This window comes from Myotis yumanensis, unplaced genomic scaffold (assembly GCF_028538775.1).
Source record: "Myotis yumanensis isolate MYYU_CA2020_CCGP unplaced genomic scaffold, mMyoYum1.0.hap1 SCAF_3, whole genome shotgun sequence".
Lineage (NCBI taxonomy): Eukaryota > Metazoa > Chordata > Mammalia > Chiroptera > Vespertilionidae > Myotis > Myotis yumanensis.
Window position 1 is genome coordinate 149,448,702 of NW_027223754.1, and position 14,185 is coordinate 149,462,886.

The window sequence follows — 14,185 nt, forward strand, 5'->3', positions numbered from 1 at the left end:
ATAGATCAGGAGTAAAATTATAGTTAGAAAAGGGGAGAAAAGGTAAGGTAGGACATTAAAATTTTATTCTGAAATTATCTCTGGCCACGACAATAAAATTTAACAAATAGTCACTGAACAGTCTTACTCCTGTCATCAGCTGTACAATACATACAGTATCATAGAACTGGCCACTAGGATTAAAATCCACTAGAACATATTTCATGTTAAGTGGCGACAGCAGCATCTCACAGAAATTTTTACATACATATATACACAGTCCACATTCAACCATTTTCACATATTTTCAGTACACACAGTTGCAGCATATTACAGTCACGTGTCTAAGTTGTTGCTCGATGAAAACCCAAGCCACTGCCTAGACATAACTGTAGCAGTTGAGCTGAGTATAATTACAACTAACTTCATATATGTCCATAGCAGATAGATGTACAGCCCCTAAGAAACAGACTTCACAAATACTGTTGTTGTTTTAAATGCTACCACAGCATTATGTTGGGCAATATTAAAACCTTTACCAACTAAATCAGATTTTTGTGTGTGTGTTTTTTAAGGTCTTCTGCTTATCAGAAATATTCTTGATGAAAAAATTACAAAAATGAATGCTCTCTTCAAAATAATTCACACTTCTAAGATTCCAATATGGCCCAATGCTACTGATGCCTAAAGTGTTCCTAACATTCTGATGGAGTCTTTTAACCTGACTCCAAACCACCCATTAAGTTTAAAAGTGGCTTAAGTGCCTTGCACCCAAATTGTAAAAATCCCTGGCCATCCTTGCTAGAGCCAGGCACATAGAAAAGGAATGCACTTTGGTTCATACCAAATGCCCTGGGATTAATCACACTAGAAAATTAAATGGGTTTGAGGTAAATTTTTACAAATAGTCGATTTTTTGTTGTCTAGTGTTAGCATAACAAAAAAAAATGTCATTTAAAAAAATTCAGTCTGATGTTAAGATACAACGAAGACCTTCTTTAACCCCTTAAACATAGGAATTCCCTGTGTAACTAAGCAACGGTTACTTTTCTCAGTGCCTGATGATGCTTCCCGCCTTATGGTTTCTATTAAGGCCTAGAAGTAACTGGATATTTAAGACAGATGTATCTTTGCAGAGGTGGGTTCCATCCTTACTGCCCAGTATTCAAAGAGTTAAAGAGGCCAAAAAATACATGCCCTACAACATGGCATTCAGAACAAAAGGCACATTGTTAACACTAAGGGCACGATTTCTCCTCTATGTTAATCTACACTGTCTTGCATCACTGTTGTTCCACTGTTGTAGCGACTCACTTGCGTGGTGATGCACACTCTGGCGGTGCAAGAAGCGGAGCCAGATGAGACTGCAACCAAAGACAAGACGACTGTGCTATTCCTAAACCTGAAAACAGCTCAGACACCCCTAGACAAGGGTAACCTGTGCGACCTAGGACTGTTTCCAAGCCAACTCCTAGTAGCTTAGCAGAGCCCTTCAGTTAGTTATGTGTGAAAATCACAAAGATGCAACATTTTCCTCTTTTTGACATTATAATTAAGCTAGACTTTTTGAAAAGTGGCTCTATCCCTAAACACTGAACAGGGTGGCTCCTGTGAATCAATTTCATTATATTTTGGGGGGCAAACTATAATAGCGCTGCACATTACAGTTTGGCTTAAAAGTTTCCGGTTACATTTGTGAATAAAGAAAGTCACAAATGCACTGTTGACATGTTAAGAACCAGCTTTGTGTGGTGGGGGAAGACAAACCATATTAGTACATTTATGACTGTCCACATGAATGATCATTGCAGAGGGAAATTCATATGCATGGCAGGCTCAGGTTCATAGATTTATCACTAAACGTGGAGATGAGACCGAACATGGAGGAGGAGCGTTGCAAAGGGAAAACAGCCTTTACGTTTTTATTTTAACAACCTAAAGAAGCTAACTATCATCAAGAGGCTTGTGGTTTTTACAAAGCCATCACATCAAGTCTGACACTTCTTATGCCTTTAAGCCAAAATTTTAATAATAAATACATGATCCTTAAATTCTGTAAGCCACTGATTGGGGGTATCATCACATGAGCATCATTTAAAATGCACATTACTAACACATTGCGCTTCCACGGATTACACAGAAATGTGTACAACATGGTAAAGAATTTGACTAGGGGGAAGAAGCTATCATTTTTTAAATACAGAAGTACAAATTAATTTATCAGTAACACCCTTAAATAGTAAAGCAAACATCAACATCACTATCTTATTAATAAGCTAATCTTATTACTGTTGTGTGGTTTTTTTGGCAAATATTCGTAGTTTTTCCTGAGCATTTTTCTCCACCATCAACTGACAAAGCCTCAAAATAAGTGTTTTGTTCAAAACTACTTTTTTTTTTAAGTAAGAGAAACTCCAGGATTTATATATATATTAAAAAAAAAAAAAAAAAAAAAAAAAAAAAAAGAACTTAACCGGAAACTTTCTTGGCCTCACTGGGGACCATGCTTTAAGTACTTGTAAATCAACTTACAGGCAATACAATAATATCTGTGCATATAAAAGAGTATTTACCTTAATTTTCACTATCCAAACCTATTTCCAAACAGGCAGACATCTTTCTATATTAAATTGCACATACTAAAAATTTTTTTTCACGTGCCTTGCAATTGATATATATCACTGCTCATACATTAGTGATAAAATACTGAAATTTCCACTGTGAAAATAATTATTCAGAGAAGAAAATATTCTTTTACTTTTAACTCTGTGACTTTTCCAGGTAAAGTGTCATTCTCACAAAAACCATCAGTGCAACCCAAAAGGAAGGAAAATGAAAGAGAGAAATGCAATCTCTGTGGCTCCTCTACTGATGCGAAGACTAAATCAAACCATTTACCTTGAGGTTGAACTTTTCCTCCGCTAAATTTGTTGTTCAAATTAGCCTTACAGAACAGCCACAATGACTTCCATTTAAATCGATTTTCAACCCTTCCCCCCGCCTTTTTTTTTTTTTTTAAGAAAGAATTGATACTTTCCCAGGCTAAGAGAACCCTACAGTGGCACTTGGCAAGTGGGAACTCATGCTGATCTGTTAAACCTTCTTTGGAACTGTGGAAATCCCCACCTTACGTAGCTAGGCTGCTGTTCTTTTTTAATTGGAATATGAAACGATGGTCATAATCATAGCTGCAGTGTCTCTTTTCTGTATTAACAGTCTGGGATATCTACTTGAAGGGAGGGGGGAAAAAAAGAACCAAATGCAAGCAACAGATGTGTGGTAAGAGAGTAACAGGAGAAAAGCAGAGAGGGGAGGAACAGTTCATGTAATACATTTCTAATTTTAGGTGCAAGACCAGCTCTGTAATGTGAGGCTTCTTTACAAAACAGCTTGCTGATCATATTAGAAGATTTAGAGGAACACACACTTTTTCCATTTATCCACCAGGTCTGGTTGGCCAGCTTTGCGACTGTCAGAATGCTAACTGGTCACTTAAACCTTGGGCATTTTATTATTTGAGCATGATTTACTTCAGAAAATGAAAAAAAATCTCTAAGGTGCAATTTTCCTTAGAACATCGTTTTCATCCTGACCATTCCCCTCCCTCCATAACTACCACCCAGATAACCTACGGGAAACAGAAGCAAGACATGCTACACCTGTGCATGAGTCTTGAGCATGGAGAGAGAAGGGGGTCTTTGGGGGCAATCGCCTGGAGGAGAATATACTATGAACCATAAAAACGTAGTGAATGTCTTTGACACCAATCTGTAAGTGCATGGCAGTCACGAAGGAATCAATGGCCTGCCACTGATGTTTATTACTCTGCCACACCAAATACAGTAAGGCTCATCGTACTTTTAGAACACAAAAAAACGTTTCAGAAAGTATAAAAACTTAAAGCATTGTCCCCATGTATTTTATAAAAACAAATGACTTTCTTACATTAAAATAAGTGCTGAAGAGATACAAATGAGTCGAGTTATTGAGCAAATAAAAACATGTCTGAGCTACTCCTTTGCAACCCAATAAGGCTCAGCCACATTGTATCTTTCAGATTACCAGCATCAGGGGGACTCAGCTCAGCTAACAAGTTTTGGCAAGACTGTCCTCTGCTGAATATTCCCATTGGCATCTGTCATCTGTGCCAAATTAGTCCTCAGTTTGGAAGCGGAGCTGGAAGGTGGAGGTAACTTGGAAATGGAAGTGATAGCACCAGTGGTCTCAGTTATCCTTTTCACTGCCATCTTCTCCCCGGAGGGAGGCTTTGGCAACCGCCTCCTCAGCCAGGGATGCCGCAAAGCCTGGCCGGGGGTCATGCGGACCACAGGATCCCATTCTAAACACTGTTTCAAGAAGTCCAGGAAGAGGGGATCATCGCACCCCTTCAGTGCATTCCCCCACTCTCTGCTCTCCGGTGGGCCCCTCAGTTTCCCCCTCCGGGAGCGGCCTCCATTGAGGACCACAGAGCCGTCTGAGAGAGTCGTGACAGTGCAGTAACGGGGATATCCCTTGGAGCTCACAAAATTTTTGGCTCGTTTAGATGCATCCAACAGTTTCTGGGAGGGCATGCCCAACAGTTCGATCATACAGGCCAGCTGGTCCCCTTCATCTTCCCCAGGCAAGAGGGGGTACCCGGTCAGGAGCTCCGCTAAGATGCAGCCCAGGCTCCACATATCGATGGGCATGCCGTACCTGGCGCCAAGGATCACTTCCGGAGCCCGGTAAAAACGGGACTGAATGTACGTGTAGACGCGCTGATGCTCGTAACAACTGGAGCCAAAATCGATCACTTTGATACCGCTTCTACCCTGCTGCTTCAACAAAATGTTCTCGGGCTTAAGGTCACAGTGAATTATTCTGTTTTTGTGCAAAGCATCCAAGCACTGCAGAATGGAGTGGGCGAACTTGCGCACCAAAGGCAGGCTGAAGCCCTGGAATTTATTCTTCTTGATGAGCTCGTAGAGGTTCATGCTCAGCAGCTCGAACGTCATACAGATGTGGTTGCGGAAGGTGAAATTCTCCAGCATGTGGATGACGTTCATGGTGTTGTCCTTGTCCTGCTTCCGCAGATGTTCCAGGATCCGGATCTCCTCCGCCGCCTGCCGGTGGAAGCGCTTCTCATTCCGCACCATCTTCAGGGCCACGTGCTGGTGGACTTTGTGGTCGTAGGCCTTGACCACCTGCCCAAAGCTTCCCTTCCCAATGACCTTGAGGACCTCGTACCTGTAAGCCACGTGATCGTGGGGCACCTGCACGTAGGATCCCTGGTCATCGTCGTAGCCACCGTTGTTGGACCCGCCTGTCATGCCCTGGCGCTTCTTTGCATTTGGACCCAAGAAGTATATTTCAGGGTAGCTGAAGATCTCGTGGTGCTCAAAGGTGGTTAGTTTTTGCATGTATTGCTTCATTGCTTGCTCAGGCGTCATGGGGGTGGCTTTCACCTTCCCCATGCCTTCCATAGACTTCAGAGAGGTGGAGCTCCCCTGCCGTCGATGGATGCTCTCCAGCTGCCGCTCTGGCACCACCGGCAACCCGGCTTTCCCCACCGTCGTAAGCCCATTGGGTTGTGTCGTGAGCACAGTCCGCTTGTTGCTGTTATCCTCAAACAGCTGCTGCACCTGGATCTGTCCGTGGCTGTGGCTGCCCACATGGAGGTGATCATTCATGGTGTGCTTACCGCCACCAATCTGGAATGCGGAAAGGAAACATGAATAGAATGGAAGAGGTCTGTCTGTTCAAATGGGATGTCTTATAAGTCAGCCCCCTACCCCCACCTTGACCAAACCCAACGTGGTTGGAATTTACAGTCCAGCATCAGGTTTAATAAATGGTCCAAGAAGGACCTCAGGAACTCCCTGACAGGGACAGCGGATATGATGCTGACAGCCTCTGACAAAACAGAGGAAACAGAGGTTAGTTGGCTGGGTAAGGCTACAAAACCTGGGATCCTGAAAAAAGGATCCCATTATATGGTGCACCTAACAGACAAGCAGCTTGCTGTACACACTGAGGGTCCTTAGAATAAATTCCCTGTGGAGGCAGAGAATATCATTCTTGCTTATCATCCTATACCTAACATTTAGCACGGGGCCTGGCCCAACACAGGCATTCCACTCAATCCACACTTAACATCAAAATGGAAATAGGACACAGAAAAAGCACCAGCATGGAGACTCTCTGCTGGCTCCGCCTCCCCCAGATCCTAGCACCTTTCCGCCTCCTCTAATAGCTCCTGATTACCACAGGGCAGGGACTTCTGACTTGTCCACTTCCCTTTCTCCATTGTTTAGTTGGCGCTATTCTGAAAACACTGGTGTGTTCATTCCGGTCTTCGCTACTTGGAAATCTGATTACACCTAAGAAAATGCACGATCCAGTGGCAAAGAAAACTGTACTTTTAGGCTTGAGAGATTACCATGCAGATACACACTGCAACCCCCTAACCTATTTTTAAAAGTTTCTGGGCTTCACTAACTGTGATGACCATTTAAGGCCATTCAGCCCAACAAACCAACTGTTGCAGTTTTTTGGGCCTTCCTTTGGTCAATGGCTCAGCTCTCTTAAGAGCTGCATTTCTCTGGGTTGCTGGGATATTCAGCTTTCCAACAAGAAATACAAAGTAGCGATTTCTATTTTCAGGCACACATGCCATCCCTGAACATTGCTGTCTAAACAAAATGGATGGTGTAAGCCAAGGCTCCCCCACTACCCCCCACCCCCACCCCGGCCCCATCTCCACAGAGAATCTACTGGGATTTCTTTTTTCTTTTTTTTTTTTTTGCATTATCATTGCAAAGAGGTGAGGGGTGGGAGAGGACTAACAGCCAGGATCCTCTCCCAGTTGGGAATTCTTGCCATCTTAGACAACTACCCACAAGTCTTAAAGCACCCCACTAGAAGATTTTCACATGAAATCTTAAAGATCCGTTTGTCATCCGCAATCCATCTCATTCATCCCACCACCATTAGCTGAGGTCTAGCCACATAAGTGGCAGTCCCTACCCTCAAGAAGCTTACAATCAACTCGTTGAAGTCCTTTACCATCAGTATTTTTTTCTATTATCTCTTCCTAAGCCCTACCTTTTGGGCTTTATCTACCACTATAAGCACAGAAGTGCTCTGCACATGTAATATATAACAGTTCAGGGAATGGCTTACGATCACCTAGCTTATAAAATGAAATTCCAAGACCTTACTCGCAGACTAAGACCTTTAAATTTTCTTTCACTGACACATGCCATGCACAGTGACTATCTGAGCAGTGCGACTTCTCTCTGCATCCTTCCAAAAACAGAGCAGACTACAGTATAGTACTTGGGCATGTCTGAAGTGTGATTTCATAGACTGAGGGATTTTATTTCTCAGACAGATTTCTCGAAGACTTCTAATTGATCCCTCTTAGTACATACATAGATGATATTCCAAGCTAAGTGAACTCATCTCCTGTAAGGGTAGCTGGACAGGTTTTTTCCTTGTCCTATGCCAAAAGCAAGAAGTCCATAAAAATGAGGAAAACCTTAGCTTTATATAAAATTAGTATAGGTTTGCTCACTGCTGCTGTTCCCAAGCCTCACTCTATGCACCCCTCTCCCCACTGTAATCTTTTGAGCACCAAGGAATAAAAGGACCTGGAATTAGAAGTATCAGAACCATTCTCTTTAAGGCAGCATGGAGCCATGTCAAAAGAAAACCTACTACAAAAAACATGAGGTTTCATTAGGGACAAAATTAACCTTGGGGCTTTAGGAATTCCTAAAAAGATAGCAAAGTAAAACATTCTGAGCACCTGAAACTGACTTCAGTTTTTGCAATAGCAATTTTAATGTCCTGCATCACTTAAAAAGCAATCACAGAAGTTTACTGACTAGTACTAAAGAGAGCTTGCCCATTCACTTGATCACTTCCTATCTTTCCAACGGTCTTCTCTTGGTCTCCTCCACAGTATCAGTTCACCTACTTAGAGGTGGTGCAAGTGTTCCACAGGGCTCAAGCCTCAACTCCCATGGCTTCTCACTCCCATAGCTCTCCCTGGTTGACCGTGACCGCAACCCTCCAGGGGATGACATCTGTCACATCTGCACCTCTAGCTCAGACCTGCCCAAGCTATGTCTGAGTTCAACACCCATATGTCCAAGCACAGATCAGCTGCCTATCCCACGGGCAACTCAAACTCATGATTTTTCTACCAAAACTATTTCCTCCCTCCTTAACCCTCAATTTCTGATAAACAAAAGGCTTCGCCTCCACATAGTCACTCAAGCTATACACCTGGATGTCCTCCTCTGTGTCTCACTCACCTTCCCAAGTCACCCTAAGCCTCATCATTTCTTTCTATCCCACACGGACTCCCCTCACACTCCTGTCGTCTTTCACTGGGACAACTCAAACAGCCTAACTTGACCCCTTGCTTCTAAGTCTAAAATTCCTCAAATTTCTCCTCTCCAAAGCACTCCTATGGTTACTATTCAACAGTGTCACTCTGACACTGCCCTTGCTTTTGCTCAAGGCCCACAACTGCACCCAATTCCACAGACAGTACAAGAACTCACAGGCAAGAACACAAGATCCCAAAACATGGAGCCGAAATGACCTGAGTCCTTCCAACATCATCTACAACACCCACTATTCTCTCCAAGGGTAACAGAGCTGGATTCCCCACACCTGTGCAAACACCACTGTTTTTTTATGCTCCTCTGCTTCTGGTGAAGTTATTCTCATATGGTGAGGAGTCCGGGGATTTTCAAGCAGACACGTGGGAAATGAGTCCCAGTTTCATCGCTGATTAACTGTGACTTTGGGCAAAGTACTTAATCTCTGAACCACAGTGTCCTAATCTGTAAAAAGAAGGTAACTTCAGTGGGGCTAGTAGGAGGATAAGTAAGGTAGTACTGAGTGAAAGAGAACTATTATTATCATCCTTTCCTTCCTAACCATACCTAAGCGGTAAACTCCTAATCAACCCTCAATGTCCAGTTCAACTCTCACCTCCTCGGTGAAACTCCCTCTCCCTTCTACCGTGCTGATATATGGTAACACATTTCATTTTACTGCGATTGTTTTACCACCTGATGTACCCAGCTAGCTATGAGCAATTCCAGGGCAGGGTTCCTCTTATCTCTGAAAGTCCCTATTGATATAAACCCAAACATACAGTAAGCACTCATAATTATCTGTTGAATGGAAAAAGGCACGTCAATAAGTCCTTGTTAAGTCACATCTTTGAATTATTCTTTTTTTAATTCATTTAATTCATTTAATTCATTAATAATAATTTTTTTAAAAATTATTTTTTAAATTTATTTTTTAATTAATTAATTAATTTATTTTCTTATTGATTAAGGTACTACATATGTGTCCTTAGCCCCCCATTGCCCTCCCACACACACACTCATGCCCTCGCCCCTCTGGTGTCTGTGTCCATTGGTTAGTTAGGCTTATAAGCATGCATACAAGTCCTTTGGCGCTGAGTTATTCTTGAGAAGTACCTTTGTACCTTCCTAAGAAAACATGAAGTTAACGCCCAGGGAATTGCAAATTGTCCCTGATGACCCACCTCACAAGATGTTAAGTTTGCAGCGCATTGGGGGAGACCTGGAGGCAAATGGCAACAGTTACAAAGTACCTGTAGCAGATACATCAACTAAACACCTGAAAGCAACATGTGGTGCCTTAAAAACTTCCCAGGTGTTAAGAAATTCATGGGAAAGGCTCTAGTAAAGGAGGACTTTGAGTCTCAAACTCTGTAAAACTCTTAACATCAAAACCAAATTTGGAAGCACCTTGAACTGGTCTCTAAAGAGGGGAGGAGACCCTAGAAGAGCCAAAACATTTCCAGAACACATATGCCAGGACAGCATCATAAACTGAAGGATCCTGAGAACACTCACTCTCACTCGGCCTCCTGAAGCCTGAGACTGTGGCTTCTTCCTGTTTGCCAATGCTTTCCTAGCACAGTGCCTGCCACATTTAAAAATGTACACTGAGAAAATGCAATTGTTAGATACCAACAATGCATGTGTTAAAATGGAGAGACCCACCGCAGCCTTCTCTGACCACGAAATAGGTATCAAAAATTAGGTAAGAACAATAGTCTCACCAGTTTTGTAGTTTTAATCTCTTCCTATGATCAAATGGAAAACAGCAGACATTACACTGTGCTATCATTTCTGGGCATTTAAAAAGTTCTCTGAAGTCATCTTAGAAATGTTGTGTCGTGTTATGGGAATAGAACCGCGTCCAAAAGATTGGAATTTCAGCTCCTCCTCAAACAACTGACGGTCTGTGTGGCCCTGAGTCAAATGTCTACTTCTTCTTCAAGATATTACAGTTTTGAATAGGAATATTCACTCTTCTTCCATTCTAATTACTTCATAAAGGCAAACTAGCACCTTGAAAATGCTTTAAACATTAAGACACTTCTAAAAGTGATACCATACTAATATTTGGGAGTTAAAAAACTAAGTATATTAATATCTCCCACACCACATGAAAAAAAAAACCTAGTAGTTAAAAAGATAGTTATTGGATAGACTTTTAGGACAGAGATAAACAAAATGACTAGGTGTACAATAATATATCCATGGAGATAGGAAACAAAGAGCAATGGACTAAATTCCACAATTCATAATCTTTATAATCATACATTTATCCGCCTACCATGTTATTTACAAGGGAAAATATGGGCGGGCTCCTATGACAAGATTATTTTCCTCTCATTAATGCCCGTTCTCCCCACTCCTTCTAGAACAGCTTTTCCCAGCTGCCATGGCTGTGGGAAACACTTACACAAACCTAAAGCCATATGGGAATACAGATCTGCAAAGGTTCCTGCATTTATAATGAAATTAATAAATATAATTTCCTAGAATTCGCAGTGTCAAGCAGTATGTCAAAGCTAGACTCAGGAGGGCCTGGCTGGGGCTCCAGCCTTGATATGAACTGGCTCGGGAATCTTGACCAAACCAGTGAACATGTCAGCTTCCTCCTCTGTAAAATGAAGGAGGAGGATCACATCAATGACGTGGTCCTTTTATACTTCCCTGTTCTAGGAAATCTGCAATGTTGTGCAAATAAAATAAAAATTAAACAACAAAATCCCAAATCACACTTTCAAAAACCACGCCTCTAATGATCAACAGCATACTGAAGCTTACAGGTAAGTTACAACGAGGTAAATCAGACCAATGCCACAGCAAATCCAAGTATCCCGCATCAGGAGTCCTAAGGAGCATCCTCACATCTGTTCCTTTCCGGTCTACCACAGGCTACTCCTCCAGTTTTCTTTAATCCCATGACATATGTCCATTGCAGAGAGAGACTGATCAAGCAACGCCAACACTTATAAAACTGGAATCCAGATGCAAACCAAGTATTTTTTCCCCAAGTCATGGGATTACATCCACACCTGGGAAAATGGATGTTATGGTCTCCAACTTGTCAGGTGATTCCAAATAAACCAAACCCTTAACAACAATGGCCAGTCCTCCACTAAAATGTCACTGTGACAAGAACATTCAACCATAAGAAACCACTCGGCCTACCGGCAGATTCTCTTCCACCATCAACGGTCCAACACAGACGAGTTAAACTTCTGTGTCTGGATGTGTCAGGAAAGACAAAGGCAGAGAGAAATGAATAAGACTAACAAAACGTTTTCCTATGAAAGTTGTACACATCTATCCCGGTCTCAGAGGACAGACTCCACTCTAGCCATCCTCTCACAAATCCTCCCCTAATAAACAAGTTTCTCCATAAGGCATTCCCCTCAGAGCTGCTCCTCTGTAGGCTAGACATGGCCTTTTCTACAGCTCTCCACCTCCACTTGACAAAGCTCAATCCTTAGCAAGCATCCCTCATCCAGAACCATCTTAGACAGCTCCTCTGGGAAGATCCGATTGGAAAGAAGACCTTGGAAACCTTCACCTCCTCCAAGTGCACCCCTCCTCTAGGCTGGCCGGCACCATCCAAGGGCCATCACCGGGAGCTGAGAAGAGGCACATGCTGAAGTCAAGCCCAGCAGGCCAATCACGGCAGCCACCAGTCCCGCAGGCTCTCCCCTCCCTCTGGCCCGCAGAGGGACCCCAGCATCTATCAGGTGCCCTGCCCTTTGCTTTCAAATAACATCCAACTGGGTGGCTTGTTGTTCTTCTGACTGCTACTGCGGCTCTTCTGTTTGTTAATGTTAATTACAATTTCTGCTGTGCTCAAACCTGTAGCACTCATAAAACATGCTTCTACACGCGGAGGACAAATGAGGGTGCTCCCTGCTGGCTGGAGCCAGGCCTGGGAGGCTCTTTGGGGGATCGATTTTCCCGGCAGGACTGTCTGGCTGTCCCCTAACATATCTGTTTCTATAAATACCCACTATCCAACGTGGGGGAGGAGAGATGTTTACCGGGTCAGGGAAAGGAGCTCTGGGAAGCAAGGACAAAAAAAAACGAGGGAAGAGAAGGGAAGCCGCAAGGAGGGAAGTTCAGAGGCAGAGGAGCGCAGGGGTGGGCGGGCTCCGGAGGGGAAGTGAGGGGCCCACGCCACGAATCTTCCTTTGTGGCTGCAGCTCCGGGCTCGCCCGAGTTACAGAGGGCGGCGTCCAGGGGAGGCCACTGGCCAGGGGCGTACAGACACTGGCACTTCGACCTCTCTTCTCTGGCGTCAGAACCCAACAAGTCCGGGTGTGGATGGCCCGGCCCCTCCCGCACCCCTGTCCCCAGGCCGCCCGCGGGCAGGGTCTCACCGTGTGGGCTGCAGCCGCAGCGTTGCTGGCCCGGAGGGGCGGCAGGGCGATGGGGGAGGGCGGGCCGGTCCCCACTCCGCTCCGGGGGGGGCCCGCTCCGAGCGCCGGGGAAGCCTGAAGCTGACGAACGGCGCTGTCCCCTCCTCGGCCTGGGAGCCACGCGCGGGAGGAGACAAAAGAGGGTCAGGGGGGGAGAAAGTCACCGGACCCCGTGGCCCCGCCCCACCCCTCCGGACGGCGAAGCCCGCTCTCCTCGGGGGAGACACGGGATCAGTAAAACCGGGCGCCCGGGACACAGATCCCCGGCGCTCACCCAAGGGCTGGGCTCGGGCCGCTGCAAAGTTAGGTCGGGCCCGGGTGCGCGAGTTCGCGACCCCGCGGGAGCCGCGCCGGGCACGGCTGGGCGGCCCACGTTGCAGGCGGCGCAGGCCCGGAGCCGGGTGGGCCCGCCGGCCGGGGCGCCTCCGCCTCGCCGAGCCCGGACGGTGGGAGGCCAGGAACCCACCCCGCCCGGCCGGGTCGGAAAGCTCCCCTCGGAGCAGCCCGGGGCCCGCGCGCAACAATGAGCGGAGCGAGGCCGGCGCGCCGTCCGCCGGGGAGCCGCCGCGGCGCAGACTTTGTTCGAGGTCCCGCAGGTAGCGGGCGCCCGCGCCACGAGGGCTGGCCCGGGCCGGGCGGGGGCCGGCGGGGGCCGGCGGGGCCCTCCTTACCGGTCGGGTAGGCGGCGGGAGCGGCGGCCGAAGGTTTCCTGGCTAACATGGCCGCTGGAGAAGAAAATGCATTTCAGGGCTGCCGTCTCCGCCGCCGCCGCCGCCCGTCCTGCTGCTACTTCTGGCGGCCGCCGCCGCCGCCTCCTGGCCGCCCTGCCCGCAGACCTCCAGCGCCTCCTCGCCGCCTCGACTCAGCTACTGCCAGACACACACGGTCCGCTGCATCCCCTCGGCTCGGGCCCGCCGCCGCGAGCCCCCCGCTCTCCTCGCCGCCGCCGTCCTCCTCTTCCTCGGGCGGCTGCTGCACCCCCCGGCCCGTGCACATGCCTCGCCCTCCCTGCGCCGCGGGCCTCCCCGGTTCCCTCACATGGGGCGCGGGGGAGCGGGCTGAGCCGCGAGGACCTTCTCGCTCGGGAGCCTCCTCCCGGCTCGCGCGCGCGCGCCCCCGCGCACACTCGCTCCGGCGCCCGCGCTCGGGGCGGCCGGGGCGGGCTGCCCCGCCTCCGATCCAGAGGCCGCCGGTGCAGGCCCCGCCCCGGACTCCCCCCGAGCCCGCCACACACACTCCCGCACACCCCACCCCCACCCCGCCACACTCCAGAGTCCCTCCTCCCACCCAGTCATCTGCATGGCCACCCCTCCGCTCCCCGGAAAACTCCGCAGCCCCGGCTGGCCCTCCGCCTCTCCCTTCTGCCATCGGCACCGCTCCCCGGCTGACGACCTTTTCCCCGCCACGGCCCCTCCGGCCCCTGCAGCCCCC

The 14,185-nt window shown here is 47.0% G+C and overlaps 1 protein-coding gene across 2 annotated transcripts; it reads right to left on the bottom strand.

Annotated features, from left to right (window-relative positions):
- Positions 1-43: 43 nt before the first annotated feature.
- On the bottom strand, positions 44-13,873 carry DYRK2 (dual specificity tyrosine phosphorylation regulated kinase 2). 2 transcript variants are annotated; one of them, XM_070409773.1, is made up of 3 exons: positions 13,426-13,873; positions 12,716-12,864; positions 44-5,669 (listed from the first exon to the last, which is right to left on the bottom strand). In XM_070409773.1, exons 1-3 carry the CDS (start codon positions 13,472-13,474, stop codon positions 4,062-4,064), a joined length of 1,806 nt encoding a protein of 601 aa, XP_070265874.1. In that variant the 5' UTR covers positions 13,475-13,873; the 3' UTR covers positions 44-4,061. The 2 variants fall into 2 exon arrangements, with proteins under 2 accessions (XP_070265874.1, XP_070265875.1); XM_070409774.1 differs by lacking the exon at positions 12,716-12,864 and having other exon boundaries at positions 13,426-13,454.
- Between the last annotated feature and the right edge of the window lie 312 nt (positions 13,874-14,185).